At 41.7% G+C, this 20,306-nt stretch overlaps 1 protein-coding gene across 7 annotated transcripts in view; it reads right to left on the reverse strand.

Annotated features, from left to right (window-relative positions):
* The window catches only part of golga1 (golgin A1), a 117,648-nt gene that overhangs the window by 30,366 nt on the left and 66,976 nt on the right, over positions 1-20,306 (reverse strand). For all 7 annotated transcript variants that reach the window (XR_011937654.1, XM_072488448.1, XM_072488447.1 and 4 more), the window contains exons 9-16: positions 18,939-19,050; positions 17,252-17,377; positions 16,998-17,093; positions 16,415-16,510; positions 16,059-16,154; positions 15,758-15,910; positions 6,148-6,243; positions 4,594-4,683 (exon numbers count right to left, since the gene is read on the reverse strand). Coding sequence is in view for 6 of the 7 variants with exons in the window: in XM_072488448.1 (XP_072344549.1) it covers positions 4,594-4,683; positions 6,148-6,243; positions 15,758-15,910; positions 16,059-16,154; positions 16,415-16,510; positions 16,998-17,093; positions 17,252-17,377; positions 18,939-19,050 (865 nt within the window). In the remaining variant the exon portion in view is untranslated. The remainder of the gene's footprint in view (positions 1-4,593; positions 4,684-6,147; positions 6,244-15,757; positions 15,911-16,058; positions 16,155-16,414; positions 16,511-16,997; positions 17,094-17,251; positions 17,378-18,938; positions 19,051-20,306) is intronic.

Raw genomic sequence — 20,306 nt, forward strand, 5'->3', positions numbered from 1 at the left:
GAACTCAAAAATAGATTAGGAGAGCTAGTACGGGGCATAAAAAAGCCCTGGCGGGAAGGATTAGAGAAAATGCCAAAGCGTTCTACACTTGTGAGAAATAAGAGTATGGAGAGTGAGAGTAGGGCTGATCAGGGATAGTGGAGGGAACTTGTGCCCAGAGTCTGAGGAGATAGGAGAGGCCCTAAATGAATATTTTGCTTCAGTATTCACTAGAGAGAGGGACCTTGTTGCTTATGAGAACAGAGTGAACCAGATTAATAGACTCGAACAGGTTGATATTAAGAAGGAAGATGTGCTGGAAATTTTGAAAACCATGAGGATAGATAGATAAGTCCCCTGGGCCAGACGGGATATACCAGAGGTTACTACGAGAAGTGAGGGAGGAGATTGCTGCGCCGTTGGCGATGATCTTTGCGTCCTCACTCTCCACTGGAGTAGTACCTGATGATTGGAGAGAGGCAAATGTTGTTCCCCTGTTCAAGAAAGGGAATAGGGTAACCCTTGGGAATTACAGACCAGTCAGCCTTACGTCTGCGGTGAGCAAAATACTGGAAAAGATTCTGAGAGAAAGGATTTATGATTATTTAGAAAAACATAGTTTGGTTAAAGATAGTCAGCATGGCTTTGAGAGGGGCAGGTCATGCCTCACAAGCCTCATTGAATTCTTTGAGGATGTGACAAGACACATTGATGAAGGTCAGGCAGTGGATGTGGCGTATATGGATTTCAGTAAGACATTTGATAAGGTTCCCCATGGTAGGCTCATTCAGAGAGTCAGGGGGCATGGGATACAGGGAAATTTGGCTGTCTGGATTCAGAATTGGCTGGTTGAAAGAAGACAGCGAGTGGTAGTGGATGGAAAATATTCCGCCTGGAAGTCGGTGACCAGTGGTGTCCCGCAGGAATCTGTTCTGGGACCTCTGCTCTTTGTGGTTTTTATAAATGACTTGGATGAGGAAGTGGAAGGGTGGGTTAGTAAGTTTAACAATGACGCGAAGGTTGGTGGAGTTGTAGATAGTGTCGAGGGCTGTTGCAGGTTTCAACAGGACATTGACAGGATGCAGAGCTGAGAAGTGGCAGATGGAGTTCAACCTAGATAAATGTGAAGTGATTCATTTTGGAAGGTCAGATTTGAATGAATACAGGGTTAAAGGCAGAATTCTTGGAAGTGTGGAGGAACAGAGGGATCTTGTGGTCCACCATACATAGATCCTTCAAAGTTGCCACCCAGGTTGATAGGGTTGTTAAGAAGGCATATGGTTAGTTAGCTTTCATTAACAGGGGGATTGAGTTTAAAAGCCGCGAGGTTTTGCTGCAGCTTTATAAAACCCAGGTTAGACCATACTTGGAATATTGTGTCCAGTTCTGGTCACCTCATTACAGGAAGGATGTGGATGCTTTGGAGAGGGTGCAGTGATTTACCAGAATGCTGCCTTGCCTGGAGGGCATGTCTTATGAAGAAAGGGCTTTTCTCACTGGAGCGAAGAAGGAAGAGAGGTGACATGATAGAGGTGTACAAGGTGATGAGAGGCATGGATAGCCAGAGACTTTTCCCCAGGGCGGAAATGGCTGTCACACGGGGACATAATTTTAAGGTGATTGGAGGAAGGTATAGGGGAGATGTCTGGGGTACACAGAGTGGTGAGTGTGTGGTATGCACTGCCAGTGGAGGTGGTGGAGTCAGAGTCATAGGGACATTTAAGCGACTCTTGGACAGGCACATGGACAGCAGTAAATTGAAGAAGTACAGGTTAGGTTGATCTTAGATTAGGATAAATGGTCAGCACAACATTGTGGCCGAAGGGCCTGTACTGTGCTATACTGTTCTATGTTCTATGAAGGATGCGGTCATTCGGAAATCCTGTCGACAAAGACGGGGTCAGTCGATCCCGCTGGCGGGCTGCCTCCGGTGCTGGAAAACATGCGGTCGGTAAATTTCACCCCTGTTCTTTGTTCTCCTCTCCCCAGTCTTCTTTGCTTCTTTGTTTCCTCAAGGCAGTGTCCCACGATTAATGCAGGTTCACAATTATTGTCTGCCCTCCAGTATTTCTCATGAGTAATCACTCTTCATGTGTGACCCTGGACAATGAACGTTTATAGATAGGAGGACATCACAGGTATATCTGATCCTATCCTCATTCGATGTTGACAGAAATTCAATGCACCAGGGGCTACCAGATAGTGATTAATAACAGGAAAACTTGATGATTTTCTTTGCCTCCCTTGCAAGAAAACTTTAGTGTTCTAAACACTGCCTTGACTCAGAATAGACTGGGTAAGCGAACATGGTGGGGTCCTGAAGATCAGCCAGTTGGCAAAAGTGGGTCCCGGGAAAAAAAGTTTGAAAAACACTTCACTAGACGATCACATCAATTAAGTAATATCATGTGTTATATTATGGTTATAATTGTACAGTAGACATCCTTTTCACTTAATTATTCTAAAAGGCAAAATATGAAGACCTTAATGCTAAGAACTAAGCCCATATTTGCAAGTGACTTTTACTGCCACAGTGTTTCATTTCCTGGAACCTATTAGCACTGTGGGTGTCCAACTAATGGAAAATCTTCTTTGGAAATTCAAACAGATCTGCCTAAACTCCAGGAATTTTAAACTGATCAGTAGTTTCCCCGAGATTTTCAAACAGAGCCTTTTGAATAAAATAGCTCTTTCTGCATCCTTGAAAAAATGTTACTAGGATATCCTGAATTTGGAATATTCCACTCAACTTTAAACTGGAAGGGTCAGTCATATATAAACTGAACCAGTTACACAGCATTATTTTGTATCATTATTTTCTTTGACCTATAACTGACTAAACTTGTAGCACTGTCAAAATAAACTTGATACAGAGATCTAAACTACAGAGCTTTTTTAAAATGTTTCCATATTTGAACAATTCTAGGGACAGTAAAAATGCATTTTACCAGGATGTTTGAAGGGATGAGGAACTTCAGTTATTAGGAGAAATTGAAAAGGTTTGGACTATTCTCTTTTGATCAGAGGAATTCAAGAAGTGACCTAGAAGAAGTTTTGAAGATAATGAGAGGTTTTGATAAGAGTGGGAAGAGAAAAAATATTCCATTTAATATGGATCAATAATCAGAGTTCACAGGTTTAAAATCGTTGCCAAAAGATCTAGATGGGAGATGGACAGAAATCTTTCCACTCAGATTTGTCTGAAAAGCTCGATCCAAAAAAAAAAAAAAAGGAGCTGGAGGCTGATTCCATCAAAAATTGAGTTGGACAGGTAGTTTAGAATGAGGAACTTACAGGGCTGTGGACAAAAAACAGTGGCGTCTAAGCATGGCTGCTCTTTCAAGAACGAGTACAGGCATAATGGGCCGAAAGACAGTCTTCTGTGCTGTAAGACTGTGATGTATGACTGCTATTACATTCCCAGACCTGACCCCAACAGTGGCTAGGATATTGGACAGAAACCCCAATATTTTATTTTAATTTTGCAAGACTGTGAGGAAAGGACAACTCCGCTTCAGGGGTGATTTCACACAAAATAGGGGCGTGGTATATTAAAACAAACTTTATTATTCGCAGTATTCAAATATCTTTAACATCACATAAGACAATAACTTACAATTACCCATTAAACAATGTTAATCAATAATGATACAACAACCCTTAACTGCTATCTTTATTTCCACTCAAACAACAAAGCCATCTCAGATCCCAATCCACCTCTAAATACAGATAGCTCTCGGGAATATTTGCTGTAGAGATATGTCTTGAATAATCCACTTTGAGAAAGAGATATCTTTTGACTGTTTGAAAGAAAGAGACCTGACACCCTGTCAGAATAATGCAGAATCTTTGGCTGTTATTTCTTCAGTAACTTTCACAGCTTCTCTTCCAGCCAAAAATTAACTCTGTAAAAAACAACCCCTGACTGCTTCAACCCATGGCTCCTCCGATTAACTATATCACCTTACTAAACTAAACACAATGTCTCTAATTAACTACTCTGCAGGGAACCCTCAATATAAATCATTCACCAAGCTGATAGAATGCTTTAATTGCATCTCTGGCTCCAAAAAGCCCAGCTGTCTTGCAAACCAGGATTTTTAAAAACATTACTGCAGCAATCATACACACACTACCCCAGGCCTTTTGTCCTTGCTGCACCAAATACATACAATACAATATATCTGAAATTCCTACATTCATCAGACTGGACTAAAGGGATGATTTCTAAATCACAACTAGACAAACAAAGAAATTCATCAAACATGAAATTCAGGATGTTTGTCAATTTTATTTCTGTAAAACCAATAATATATTTGTGTGTTATATTTGTTATGTAAATTGCACATTCTTTAATTAGGCATTAGCGTTTTGTGACAGTGACAGATGAATACTTCCACCACACAATGGAGATTCACAAGACTCAGAAGGTGCAGATTCTTATACCTATAGCATTACTAATGCACTCTGAAGAAAAAGTGTCCTTATTTTCTGTGGGCAATCACAAAAAGAAAATCAGCTGGCATAATGTTAAAAACAAAACAGTATCCTGAAGTGTCTATTTACCATTTTATGTCACATACCGCAGCTTTAACATTATTCATTGGAACAAACCTTATCCTGCAATTCCTCCCTCTGTTTCTTTGCCTCTCCTATCGCTTTGGCAGTTTCAACACTTGCAGTTTCTCTGCTGTTTAATTGTTCCTGCATCCAAACATTTGATTGTTGTTAGCATGATTACAGCATTAAAAATTCACAAGGATCACATTCAAAATATGTTTACACAATGCCTAATACTGTGTAAACTAATAAACAATTGCACAAAACAATAAAATGGTCCTATTAATTATGGCTGAGTAAATTAATCTAGGTATAATTTATGCTGGGGAATGAGCAGGCTACTAAATGTTGCTATGATTCACTGAAAGGTCAACGTGAATATTCAAGTTCTGGGCTGTGAAGGAATAATGAATGAGAAGGGTTCTTTCATGTCCTTTAGTTTCAAACACTGGCAGAAATATTGCTTACCTACATATTACTGTATCTCTCTGGACACTTTGAAGACAAATGGAGGCCCTCAAATCTGCTCAACGTTCAAATATTGATACCCAATGAGAGAACAGATGTCCTCATTTCACAGCTGGCTTGTCCACTTCCAATCAATATCAAAATACTAGGTGAATGTGGATCCTACTGAATAAATAAACTTTTAGCTGAAAGTTGTGTTGATGACGCCAGTTAAATATTTTGAAGAGCTCCTACCCATGCTAAACTTCGGGATTTTGTGCTGGGATCGTGAAGTGTTAATAAATAATATTTTTATTAATATAAAATATAAAGTGTACAAAGACTACTTTGGCTACATGTACATCCCAAACATATTACGTTACAGAATTTTGCAAAATAATTGGTTAAAATTATGTTAATGAAATGATTGAAAATAGAAACCTTTCACAAAGTGGAACTTTCCTATCATAATGTATGTTTTGTTATTCTATGCTTGCTCCACACCAGATAGGATTATTATTTCTGGGCTTCTATAAATGTTTCACACAGCAGACCATGCTGCTTTACAGTGAGAAAACTATTTCAGCTACTCCCATTCTATAGAACTACAGACGTTTGCTGTGCAAGCTGCTCATTGTCCCAGCTATAGGACATGTGGCAGTATTAGAGAAGGGAAGACAAATATGGGAAATGCACTAATATCACATCATGCTTAACTTTTAGCAGAATGTAAAATCTTGAGATTACAAAATCATGGAAGTAGAAAAGAAATTGCAACAGTTGTGACTAGAACAGTCTTAAATATATGCTTTTCATACAGCACGGAAACTTTTGCCCCATGAAATAATTTTACATCACTCATTTTCAAATAGACTTTCAGCATAAAGTTAGTGTCATAGAAGGGATCTATTGTAAGTGAAAAGAAAGGGACAAGGAAGATAGCACAATTGAAATGAGAAATAAAGCAAGCTGAAAAAAATAAAGATTGTTTTCTGGAATGGGGGTGTTTTGCACACTTTCCAGAAACTGGTCACCCAACAAAAGGTCATGTAGGAAGTCTTTGATCTGCCTTCTCAATCTGGAATGTTATAGTAAGGGAGAGAAAAATCATTAGTTTAAAAATAACCATTCTAGAATATAATTTTACAATGTGTTACTAACCTTTGACCTTTCAAGTTCACACTCCACTTTCCTCAACACATTTTCTGTTTCATTAAGCTTGTCACTTAGATCTTCATTTTTCTGTTGGAATTGACTCTGTGCACAAATGAACACAAATAGATGTAAACAGATGCTGTACAATTAGGCTACAAAAAGGGGCGGGATTCTCCGTTGCCCAATGCCGATATCGTAATTGGCGATTGGGCGGAGAATCGACTCGGATGCCCAAATCGGGGCAGGCGCCGGTCAGCCATGCTCCGCCCCCTAGGAAATGGCTTAATCATGTTGCACGCCGTTGCAATGGCATTGCAGCGTCATCGGTAGTTCCTCCCGTGAATGCTCCTCCCCAATGGGCTGAGTTCCTGACCGTGTGGCCGGGTCACGGGCCGAGCATGCGCATGGCTGATGACCTGCAGCGGTCGCGCCGTACAACATGACACCGGCCATGCGTGAACCCATCCCGCCATCCGCGACCCCACAGGCCACCCTCTGGCCACCCCCCAACATGTGGTTTCATCAGTCGGGAACCCGGCATGGCGGCTGCGGACTGTGTTTAGCGCCGCCACACACAGGCGGGATCTATGCCACTGGCCAGGGGGGGAGGGGGGGCAGGTCATCACGTGCGCATGCGCGGCCCGGGATCCGGCCATTCTCTGGCAATTTGCAGCGCGGGTGACGGGAGTTTCACACAGCACCGATGCTAGCCCCTCAACAGTCCCGGAATTGGTCAAGGGTCAGTGGCGATTTTTTCATCGCAAACCTCTTGCGAATTCTCCGTTCAAGACGGCACTTACCCACTGAAACGGAGAATCCAGCCCAAGGCTCTTTATATGCTAAAGCTCAGCGACAAGACATTTTGATTTACCATAACAGGGGAAGGTTAGGTAATGATCTTACAAGCACCAAGATATGAAAAGCTTAAAATACTTAAAAAGCTCATTGGAAACTTTGTCATGCCTAATCAAGTCTATAGTGTTACGATCGTTTAGCACAGTGGGCTAAACAGCTGGCTTGCAAAGCAGAACAAGGCCAGCAGCGCAGGTCCAATTCCCGTACCAGCCTCCCCAAATAGGCGCCGGAATGTGGCGACTAGGGGTTTTTCACAGTAACTTCATTTGAAGCCTACTTATGACAATCAGCGATTTTCCTTCATTTTCTCGGAAAGAACACCCTACCCAAGCCCACACTTCCACCCTATCCCCATCCAACCTTTTTGGACACGAAGGGCATTTTGCATGACCAATCCACCTAACCTGCACATTTTTGGACTGTGTGAAGAAACCAGAGCACCTGGAGTAAACCCACGCATACACGGGGAGAACGTGCAGACTCCACACAGACAGTGTGGACCCAGGAGCTGTAAAGCAACTGTGCTAACCACTGTACTACCGTACTGCCCACAAAAGAGAATCCTACTGGGGACCACAGTCCTGCCCTATCCCCGTAAACCCCATCTAATCTGCACATCTTTGGACTGAGAGAGGAAACCGGAGCACCCAGGGAAAGCACAGACAGACAAGGAGCAATGAGCAAACTCCATACAGACAGTCACCCCAGACTGGAATCGAACCTGGGTCCCTGGCACTGTGAGGCAGCAGTCCAAACCCACTCTCAGAAAACATGCTTTAAAATCTTCTTTCACAACGCTGCTTTTCATCAGCAGTTTGCATTCCGAAATCCAGTCCAGGATTTCCAAAAGACTCTTAAAGGTTCCGCCCCACTTAAAAAAAATTTTTTTGAGTACATAAGAACTAGGAGCAAGAGTAGGCCATCTGGCCCCTCGAGCCTGCTCCTTCATTCAATGAGTTCATGGCTGATCTTTTGTGGACTCAGCTCCACTTTCCGGCCCGAACACCATAACCCTTAATCCCTTTATTCTTCAAAAAACTATCTACCTTTATCTTAAAAACATTTAATGAAGGAGCCTCAACTGCTTCACTGGGCAAGGAATTCCATAGATTCACAACCCTTTGGGTGAAGAAGTTCCTCCTAAACTCAGTCCTAAATCTACTTCCCCTTATTTTGAGGCTATGCCCCCTAGTTCTGCTTTCACCCACCAGTGGAAACATCCTGCCCGCATCTATCCTATCTATTCCCTTCATAATTTTATATGTTTCTATAAGATACCCCCTCATCCTTCTAAATTCCAACGATACAGTCCCAGTCGACTCACCCTCTCCTCGTAATCCAACCCCTTCAGCTCTGGGATTAACCTCGTGAATCTCCTCTGCACACCCTCCAGCGCCAGTACGTCCTTTCTCAGGTAAGGAGACCAAAACTGAACACAATACTCCAGGTGTGGCCTCACTAACACCTTATACAATTGCAGCATAACCTCCCTAGTCTTAAACTCCATCCCTCTAGCAATGAAGGACAAAATTCCATTCGCCTTCTTTAATCACCTGTTGCACCTGTAAACCAACTTTTTGCGACTCATGCACTAGCACACCCAGGTCTCCATGTTTTAATATTTTATCATTTAAATAATAATTCCTTTTGCTGTTATTCCTACCAAAATGGATAACCTCACATTTGTCAACATTGTATTCCATCTGCCAGACCCTAGCCCATTCACTTAACCTATCCAAATCCCTCTGCAGACGTCCGGTATCCTCTGCACCTTTTGCTTTACCATTCACCTTCGTGTTGTCTGCAAACTTGGACACCAAGTCCCCAACTCCAAATCATCTATGTAAATTGTGAACAATTGTGGGCCCAACACTGATCCCTGAGGGACACCACTGACTGCCAACCAGAGAAACACCCATTAATCCCCACTCTTTGCTTTCTATTAATTAACCAATCTTATATCCATGCTACTACTTTACCCTTAATGCCATGCATCTTTATCTTATGCAGCAACCTTTTGTGTGGCACCTTGTCAAAGGCTTTCTGGAAATCCAGATATACCACATCCATTGGCTCCCCGTTATCTACCGCTCCGGTAATGTCCTCAAAAGATTCCACTAAATTAGTTAGGCACGACCTGCCCTTTATGAATCCATGCTGCGCCTGCCGAATGGGACAATTTCCATCCAGATGCCTCGCTATTTCTTCCTTGATGATAGATTCCAGCATCTTCCCTACTACCGAAGTTAAGCTCACTGGCCTATAATTACCCGCTTTTTGCCTACCACCTTTTTAAAACAGTGGTGTCACATTTGCTAATTTGCAATCCGCCGGGACCACCCCAGAGACTAGTGAATTTTGGTAAATTATCACTAGTGCATTTGCAATTTCCCTAGCCATCTCTTTTAGCACTCTGGGATGCATTCCATCAGGGCCAGGAGTACCCAATTCATTTTTTCCAATTAAGGGGCAATTTAGCGTGGCCAATCCACCTAGCCTGCACATCTTTGGGTTGTGGGGGCGAAACCCACGCAGACACACGGAGAATGTGCAAACTCCACACGGATAGTGACCCAGAGCCGGGATCGAACCTGGGACCTCGGCGCCGTGAGGCAGCAGGGCCCACTGCGCCACCGTGCTGCCCTTTTCCACTGCACACCCTCCAGCGCCAGTACGTCCTTTCTCAGGTAAGGAGACCAAAACTGAACACAATACTCCAGGTGTGGCCTCACTAACACCTTATACAATTGCAGCATAACCTCCCTAGTCTTAAACTCCATCCCTCTAGCAATGAAGGACAAAATTCCATTCGCCTTCTTTAATCACCTGTTGCACCTGTAAACCAACTTTTTGCGACTCATGCACTAGCACACCCAGGTCTCCATGTTTTAATATTTTATCATTTAAATAATAATTCCTTTTTAAAAATCTTGACTGTTGTATAAAGTATTTGCAATTGCTTTCACTGTCAATTCTCAAGACTCTATTAAACTGTATCAAATTTTTGATTTACCTCTGAAGTCTGCTTACCCACTTTGAATCTGTTTACTGCAACTGTTTCTTCAACTCAGAACACTTTGTTTACTTTTCCCCTGAATTCTCCTGAACAATACCTTAGTCTCTGTTCCCTTAACTTCAGTCTTCTGAAGACATTCTATCTGTTCAATTCCCTGGTTGCCTGGACTGTATCTGGTTCTCTGGGAAGTCTGCCTCTCTTCAGCTCCCTTACCCTGTCCAGCTTCTCCTGATTCTTAGAGATGTTCACTCCCCTATGTATTATCTTCAACTGCAAACAACTTCAGTTAAAAACTAAATATCAAAAGTCTTTCTACCTTACAAGGCCTCCAGTTGCTAAGCAACAACTGCTCACACCATAACCCTTTCTAAGCACAATAGAAACACAGTTGGAACTGAATCAACCCCTACACATATAAACACCTTTGTCCAGTATAAATCGAACTATAAGTTTTAACCCTTCCTTCCACAAATACATTAAATTAAACCTACTTAAAACTATACCTTATTTCTAATGTTACAAATCCCTTACAACTACCTTTGTTTTTCTAACAATAGACCGCACAAAGCAATGCATACACATTTATACTATATGCAAATAGAAATCAAACGTGTTTTCATTTTATACCATATTTTTCATAGCTTATGAAAGTATTTAAAATGCTGCAATGCGAAAAAGATCAATTTTTTTTAGCATCTTCTCTTTAGGCATCTTGCAAAACCCTTTCATGTAGAAGCAGAATACTTTCCATTTTGTTTGCATGAAGCACTTACAGGTCATATATATCCCAAGATATATGCACTGCAAAGTCTATGAAATAAGAATAGACGGAATAGTGTTTGCTCTGTTCTAATAACATACCTCTGTCCCAAACACTTCTGTAGCAGTAAGCAATCAAAAGTCTCTTTGTTTAAGGCGGCCAAATTAGAGACAGTTTTGTGCAAATTGCTTTCACCAACTAAGAATTGTGTTGAACTTTCCTAAACTCCTTTCAAGTAAAACCCTCACAAACAACCTATTTCATTAATTTAGGCCGAATTCAAACCAACATGTTTGAGGTAAACAGACATTTTTTTTTGTTTAAAAAAAATTAATTTATGGGATATGGGCATTGCTAGCTAGGCTAGCATATATTGCCCATCCCCAATTGCCCTCAAGGTGGTGAGCTGCCATCTTGAACCACTGCTGCTCATGTGGTGTAGATACATCCACAGTGCTGTTAGTGAGGGAGTTCCAGGATTTTGACCCAGCGGCAAATGGCTTGGAGGGGAACATCCAAGAGGTGGTGTTCTCAGATACCTGCTGCCCTTCCCCTTCTAGATCGTGGCAGTCATGGATTTGGTACTACCACTGGGCAGCAACGGCAGAAAAAGTGAGGGGATGGGTACAAGAACCCAACACAGATTGGGTACAAATGGAGGAGGCATCCTGTAAAGGAATAACCCTCCGGGCCCTGGCCACAGCAGCACTCCCATCCTCCTCAACAAGGTACAAAACGAGCCCAGTGGTAGCGGCCACGCTGACAACGTGGACCCAGTTGAGACAGCACTTCGGGATAACCAAAATGTCTTTATGGCCCCCATCTGCGGGAATCACAGATTCCTCCCAGCAATGCTAGATACCACCTTCAAAAGATGGAGGCGGACGGGGGCACACTGACGGTAGGGGACCTCTATGTAGGGCGCAGACTGGCAACACTGGACGAACTGACGAGGAAGTGAAAACTATCAAGAGGACAGGAATTGAGACACCTCCAAATAAAGCACTTCCGCCGCAAAGAGACAGTAGGGTATCCCGGGGCCCCAGAAAGCACACTACTAGAGGACCTGATAGGCACAAGCAGCGAGAAAATATACGGACAGCTACTGGACAGAGCCCGAACACCACTGGACGGGACCAGACAAAAATGGGAGGACGAACTGGGGACAGAGGTGGAGTGGGGACTCTGGAGCGAAGCACTGAGCAGGGTGAGTTCCACCTCCTCCTGTGCAAGGCTAAGCCTAATGCAGCTCAAAATGGTGCACAGAGCGCACCTGACCAGAACCCGAATGAACAGGTTCTTCCTGGAGGTAGAGGACAAATGTGAACGGTGCCAGAGGGGCCCGGCCAACTACACACACGTTTTGGGCTTGCCCCAAGCTTGCTGGGTTCTAGACAGCTTTCTCCGAGGCAATGTCCAAGGTTGTGGGGGTGAGGGTGAAGCCATGCCCAATAGTGGCAATCTTCGGGGTATCGGAGCAGCCAGAGCTACACATGGGGAAGGGGGCCATGTGTAAAATAAAGCAAATTAGCGCGGGCAAGAAAAATGTAATGTATATAAGTATCAACGGTTTATAAATATGAGAAAAGCCAATGAAAAGATTTTCAAAATAAAAGTCATGGATTTGGAAGGTGCTGTCTAAGAAGCCTCGGTGAGTTTCTGCATAACATCTGTAGAATTGCATTGCAATCTGTGAAATTCACTACTGCAATTGTCCATGAGTGTGGTGCATGCTGGGACAGTAAGTAAATTGGAGTTAGACAGATTCTTAATTAGTAATGGGTTGAAGGGTTATGTCAAACGGGCAGGGGGGTGGAGTTGAGGCCATGATGAGATCAGTCATGATCACATTGAACGGTGGAGCATGCTCGAGAAGCTAAATTGCTCCTGGTTCTTATGTTCGAAGAAATAATTATTGGTGGCGAGGCCACGTTGGATTTGGTTTTGGGTAATGAACCAGGCCAGGTGTTGGATTTGGAGGTAGGAGAGCACTTTGGGGACAGTGACCACAATTCGGTGATGTTTACGTTAATGATGGAAAGGGATAAGTATACACCGCAGGGCAAGAGTTATAGCTGGGGGAAGGGCAATTATGATGCCATTAGACGTGACTTGGGGGGGATAAGGTGGAGAAGTAGGCTGCAAGTGTTGGGCACACTGGATAAGTGGGGCTTGTTCAAGGATCAGCTACTGCGTGTTCTTGATAAGTATGTACCGGTCAGACAGGGAGGAAGGCGTCGAGCGAGGGAACCGTGGTTTACCAAGGAAGTGGAATCTCTTGTTAAGAGGAAGAAGGAGGCCTATGTGAAGATGAAGTGTGAAGTTTCGGTTGGGGCGATGGATAGTTACAAGGTAGCGAGGAAGGATCTAAAGAGAGAGCTAAGACGAGCAAGCAGGGGACATGAGAAGTATTTGGCAGGAAGGATCAAGGAAAACCCAAAAGCTTTCTATAGGTATGTCAGGAATAAGCGAATGACTAGGGAAAGAGTAGGACCAGTCAAGGACAGGGATGGGAAATTGTGTGTGGAGTCTGAAGAGATAGGCGAGATACTAAATGAATATTTTTCGTCAGTATTCACTCAGGAAAAAGATAATGTTGTGGAGGAGAATGCTGAGCCCCAGGCTAATAGAATAGATGGCATTGAGGTACGTAGGGAAGAGGTGTTGGCAATTCTGGACAGGCTGAAAATAGATAAGTCCCCGGGACCTGATGGGATTTATCCTAGGATTCTCTGGGAGGCCAGGGAAGAGATTGCTGGACCTTTGGCTTTGATTTTTATGTCATCATTGGCTACAGGAATAGTGCCAGAGGACAGCAAATGTGGTCCCTTTGTTCAAAAAGGGGAGCAAAGACAACCCCGGCAACTATAGACCGGTGAGCCTCATGTCTGTAGTGGGTAAAGTCTTGGAGGGGATTATAAGAGACAAGATTTATAATCATCTAGATAGGAATAATATGATCTGGGATAGTCAGCATGGCTTTGTGAAGGGTAGGTCATGCCTCACAAACCTTATTGAGTTCTTTGAGAAGGTGACTGAACAGGTAGACGAGGGTAGAGCAGTTGATGTGGTGTATATAGATTTCAGCAAAGCGTTTGATAAGGTTCCCCACGGTAGGCTATTGCAAAAAATACGGAGGCTGGGGATTGAGGGTGATTTAGAGATGTGGATCAGAAATTGGCTAGCTGAAAGAAGACAGAGGGTGGTGCTTGATGGGAAATGTTCAGAATGGAGTACAGTCACAAGTGGAGTACCACAAGGATCTGTTCTGGGGCCGTTGCTGTTTGTCATCAATGACCTAGAGGAAGGCGCAGAAGGGTGGGTGAGTAAATTTGCAGACGATACTAAAGTCGGTGGTGTTGTCGATAGTGTGGAAGGATGTAGCAGGTTACAGAGGGATATAGATAAGCTGCAGAGCTGGGCTGAGAGGTGGTAAATGGAGTTTAATGTAGAGAAGTGTGAGGTGATTCACTTTGGAAGGAATAACAGGAATGCGGAATATTTGGCTAATGGTAAAGTTCTTGAAAGTGTGGATGAGCAGAGGGATCTAGGTGTCCATGTACATAGATCCCTGAAAGTTGCCACCCAGGTTGATAGGGTTGTGAAGAAGGCCTATGGAGTGTTGGCCTTTATTGGTAGAGGGATTGAGTTCCGGAGTCGGGAGGTCATGTTGCAGCTGTACAGAACTCTGGTACGGCCGCATTTGGAGTATTGCGTACAGTTCTGGTCACCGCATTATAGGAAGGACGTGGAGGCTTTGGAGCGGGTGCAGAGGAGATTTACCAGGATGTTGCCTGGTATGGAGGGAAAATCTTATGAGGAAAGGCTGATGGACTTGAGGTTGTTTTCGTTGGAGAGAAGACGGTTAAGAGGAGACTTAATAGAGGCATACAAAATGATCAGGGGGTTGGATAGGGTGGACAGTGAGAGCCTTCTCCCGCGGATGGATATGGCTGGCACGAGGGGACATAACTTTAAACTGAGGGGTAATAGATATAGGACAGAGGTCAGAGGTAGGTTCTTTACGCAAAGAGTAGTGAGGCCGTGGAATGCCCTACCTGCTACAGTAGTGAACTCGCCAACATTTGAGGGCATTTAAAAGTTTATTGGATAAACATATGGATGATAATGGCATAGTGTAGGTTAGATGGCTTTTGTTTCGGTGCAACATCGTGGGCCGAAGGGCCTGTCCTGCGCTGTATTGTTCTATGTTCTATTCTGTCTAATTCCACCTTCCAGCTCTTGGTCTGTAGCCCTGTAGGTAACAGCACCTCAAGCACAAATATGGCATTCTTGATTAATAAGGGGATCTCATGATCAGGGTTATGGGGATGAGGTACATAATCAGCCAGGATTGAATGGCGGAGCAGACACGATGGGCCGAATGGCCTAATTCTGCTCCTATTTCTTATGTAGCTAGTACACACACTGCTGCCATTATTCATTGGTGATGGAGGAAGTGAATTAAGGGGTGCCAATCAGGTGGGCTGGTGTCAAGCTTCTCAATTCACTGAAGGCGAAGTGCGTAAAGATATCAGCTAGGAGACATTATGCACAGGCAGATTACATGTTTTTCAGATGCTCCCTTTTTGTTGATGTTGAGATATAAAACTTCACCCAATCTTGAGGGTTGTAGTGGAGCGCTAGAACTTAGTATCACTGAATAGCAAGCATAGATTTCACCATCAGCCCCCCCCCCCCCCCCCCCCCCCGCCCCCCCCACAATCCCATTTCTAGTACCATCCAATCCCCCAAGCTGGAGAAAGGAAGCAAATGATCTTGTCACTTCTCCATTTGGAGGGAGAATCGTCATTGAGTAGCTGTTGCACACCTCCAACTGAACACAGCCTTGCACTAGTGAAGCGCTCAAAGCAATTTACTAACTGTTCCTTTGGCAGTAGTAAACAAACCTGAGATCCAAGGATAAAAAGCAAGTAATTTCAGACCCTCATTTAAAAATAACACACTGCTAGTACATTACTTACGATCTTATGCTGGGAGGCTGTTTTGTCAAATTCACGGGCAGTTTCAAGGGCAGCTATTTGAGCACCTACTCGGTTAGTCCTTTCTGTGTGCTGATGTTTTAAAGCAGCAATTTGATGCTGTAATCTGTCATTTTCGGCTTCACTTTCTTCTTGCTATGAAAATGTAATGCTCATCAATAAAATCTTAGTTAAACTTGCTGCAAATACAATTACCTACATCAGATTTGAAAGTGATTATTCCAAAATTTATAGTTGATTTTATTTTTAGATTCACAATAAATATATTTTTAATTTTTCTTACCAACATTTTTATTTGAACTTCTTTTTCATTCACATCACTCTCTTTTTGCATTAGCATTTCTTTGGCAAAATGTAACCGTTGCTCCAATTCACTGACCTGGAAAGGAATCATAATTTTAGAACTAGTTGGACTAGTTAAAAATTCCAACAATCAGTCAGAATCAACCAATGAGCACAGCTATAATTCATTCACCCAGCACTGTTGTTTGTGTTCTGCAATCGTCCATGACAAAAAATAAAGAAAAACACACCAACTTTCAGGCCATGTTAAAAATGAAAACCAGTCCACAAGTTGCTAACAAGTGGTCAAGTATTGAACTCGTTGCTGTTCGAAATACACTAATAAATAGCAGTTACCTGTCTAGCATTCTCATCTTTGACAGCCTGAATCTCAAGATCTTTTTGTTTCATCGAAGTCTGGATTTCTATCACTTCGTTGTTTAATTTAGCTATCTAAAACAAATGAGGAAAACTATTTTAAAAGCAAAAGTACAAACATACTGTAAATTGTGACATATAACATCATCCGCATTTTTCCGGCCCCAAAAATCATGCTTTTGCATTCACTCAGCATAAAAGTTGACCCTTTTCAGCCATAACACGTTATATTCACATTAGCCAGCCTCAATTTTTCACCCCATGTTTTACTTACCAGTATCTCATAATTGTGCATAAGGGATCAAACTGAAAGTACAGGCTGTATAGAGAAGTTAAGATATGCCAACTCTTGGCATCGGATGCTAATGGCATTTCAAAATGGCAACTACCCATACCCACAATGGTGATTCACTTTTATACTTGGCGTACAAGTCAACCCCATATTTGGAGGATTTGAGGCTTCAAAAATTGATGTCAACTTATATTTTGCTCTATGGATCTATTGCTGAAATATATTATTTTACAAAATTAAACTTTCTACCCTTGGTAGATATGTATGTACCTGTGTTTCGAAAATGCTGACAGCTTCAGTGTGGCTAGTCTTAGCTTCCAACAAAAGATGCCCTGCTTCTTCCAGTTTCTGCTCCAGATACGATTTCTGCAGAACACAATAACTGGTTAGCAACATAAAACAATCATGATTCAAACTGACTTTTAATGGCTATTGAATATATTAAATATAGAACATAAACTTTTAAAAGATTGAATCATTTATGGTGCATGCAAATTAAGCACTTTTCATTATGTTAATCATACCTCTTTTAGCAGTTCCAGTAAATGCTCATCTTCTGAGTAATTTCCCTCTAACTGTTTTTCTAGGGAAAATACTTTTGCCTGCAAATGTTTTATAGTCTTTCCCTTCTCCTCAGCCTCTGCAGATGTCTATTTCAGAAAAACAACATAAATATATTGAGAAGCCAAGTTGACTAGTGACAGCTTGAAAATGCTAACTCATTATAAATAAAATAAATAATCTTTATTGTTTAAGTAGGCTTACATTAACACTGCAATGAAGTTACTGTGAAAAGCCCCTAGTCGCCACATTCCGGTGCCTGTTCGGGTACACAGAGGGAGAATTCAGAATTCTCAGCTGGTACGGGAATTGAACCCGTGCTGCTGGCCTTGTTCTGCATTACAAACCAGCTGTCTAGTCCAGTGAGCTACGTGAGAATCGCATTGTATTTTTAGAAATAGTGGAAAGAATGAGAATGATGACGTTTATCTCAGGATGGTGGCAGAAATTTAACATTTGGCCTCTGTACTCCTAGGCCAATGAGGGAAATATCAGCAGACTTAAAAAGCCAATTGCAATCCATTAACCCAGGTTGGAAAATGTGAACCTGGAGGACTGTAAAATCTCCAAATTAAATAACCTGGCAAAACATACTGTTCAACGTATAAAGTACCTTCGTCAGAGCAATTTAACATGAGTCTTCTGTGAATTCATATTATAGCTTCAGGAGAAGAGAGAGGATTATGGAATAAACATTATTGCATGTGAATAATTTTTTCACAGCCAAAGAAAGAAAAACAAAATGTTTTTGGTATTAAGCTTCTTAAAATCAGAACTTCCATTAGAAACATCCATAGCCTGCCAGAACGTCTGTGCTAGCAGCCATCCAAGTTAAAATGATTAAGTATTTCATACAGGTAATTATGTAATATACATAACAAGTCACCAAGCTCTCATTAGCTTGATGGTGTTGTATCAGGAACCAAAACTTTAAAAGTCCCTTTATTCATGAGAAAAAAATGTAAAAGGCTCAGGGTGTATTTTAAGACCCAAGTCTTTCACTTCCAAGTGAATAAAAGGAATGGTTTTCAACTAAAATGCCTCTCCGTGGGTGTCCTGTGATTTTTTTAAAAATGTGATAATACTCATTAACATGCCAGGACCTCGTCAGAATCCAACTAAAGTAACTGATGTACTGCAAAGCACAAAGCTCATTTTTGGAGCTCAGTTTGCTCCTTTATTACCTTTGTCAAGATGTTAAATATTTGGTTTAAAAATGAGAGAGCAGATTGATGCTACTTTAACTGTAAAATACCAAGTGTTGCATTTACTTTCTAATTAAGGTGGCCCTACACATAATTATTCCCCAATATGTCATTAGGATATCGAATTGCTGCATGGACTGAACTCTGAAAATGAAGAAACATTTTAAAGCAACAGGATATATTTTAGTTATAGCTACCAAAACGCAACTGCTACCTTTTGTAGCTTTTAAGCACGCAAAATAATAACTTTACATCTAATCCAAGGTTCTAGTCAGCAAGAGGTGAACAGCTGTGGTTTTATGGTAACCGAGTCCCACAACTGGAAACCAACTCCTAAATGAATTCTGTTCAGAATAACAAAACAGCCATAAAGTGAACAAAGAAGTGGGTTGCCGGTAATTACTGAACCCTTTCACATTTGAAATGAAGCACTAAATATTGGTACCTTATGTAAATCAGCTGAGAGTCTTTGAATCACATTCTGCAATTCCCGTGCCCTGTTTTCTAACACAGTTATTTTTTCTTCTGCACTTCTTTTGGTAGCCACAAATTCCTCTCTGTGCATTAAGGAAAATTCAACAGGATTTAAGAAGAGTGTAATACATAGAACCACAAGCAGAAAACATATGAAGTGACCAGCAATCGTTATCGGTCATTCAGACAACACAGCAGTTATAAAACACACCATTATCTCAACATACAATAACACAAAAAAACACAAGCATAACCTTGTTACATGGACTCTACTGCTGAATATCCACATTGCTTACACTGAAGTTTGTTAAAATGAAATTTTGATTGTACAATAGAACCAGAATCTGGAGTACATAATCTAGACTGACAATCCAGTGCAGTACCAAGGGAGTGCTGTACTTAGAGGTGCCATTTATTTTTAAGACTAAGTAATATAGTCCCTTTCGTTCTATGAGGTTTACGTACAAGATCTCAGCGCATGAATTGAAGAGTAACACTGGAATTTTCTCACTGTCGAGAGTAATATTTGCTTCTCTGCTAACACTACCAAAACGTGTAATCCAGTCATTTGTCTCATTATCCTCATTATGCAAAGTTGTACAAATGCAACTTCTGTCTTTCTCTACAGTATTTGCTGAATTCATTTAATATAGACTCATAGGATCATACAGCACAGAAAAGGCCCTTTGGCCCATTGTGTCTGCGCCAGTCAAAACAACCACCTAACCATTATAATCTAGTGTTTTACAAAGATGTAAAGTTCTGGTGAAGATATAACATGTCTTTAGAAATAATATAATAAAATATCCCAATGTGCTTCACAGGAGCATTACAAAGCCACATATGACAATTTTAGGTCAGAAGGTTGGTTAAAGGGGTAGGTTTTAATGAGTGCCTTCAAAGAGGGAAGGAGAGGTAATCGTTTTTGGATGGAGGCAGATCTCTTTTGGTCATAGTTACATTCTTCCAACTTGTCATACCACTATAACTTGGTTGAGCATAGAAATTGCCATTGGCAATGTGTGCTAAGTCAGTCCCTCATATGTTATTTTAACACAGGTATTCAAGAGCAGAGGAAGTAATTCATATAAATGGACAAGCATTTATCTTATTACTGAACACAATGCCTACATTTTGGTCTCAAAAATGAAATATTGACAAAAGACTGAATAAGATTGCTCATTACTTTTACTGTTATAAGTGTTACAATCTGTATTGAAGGATTGCTACTGATTTTGCATTTATTTCTGCCATTCGTCATCTTGAGGTTTTGGAGTCAGAGCTAATGCATTCTTTGTCTATACATAATATTTTTCCTATTAAATGTACTAAGTATAAT

Source organism: Scyliorhinus torazame, chromosome 22 (assembly GCF_047496885.1).
Source record: "Scyliorhinus torazame isolate Kashiwa2021f chromosome 22, sScyTor2.1, whole genome shotgun sequence".
Classification (NCBI taxonomy): domain Eukaryota; kingdom Metazoa; phylum Chordata; class Chondrichthyes; order Carcharhiniformes; family Scyliorhinidae; genus Scyliorhinus; species Scyliorhinus torazame.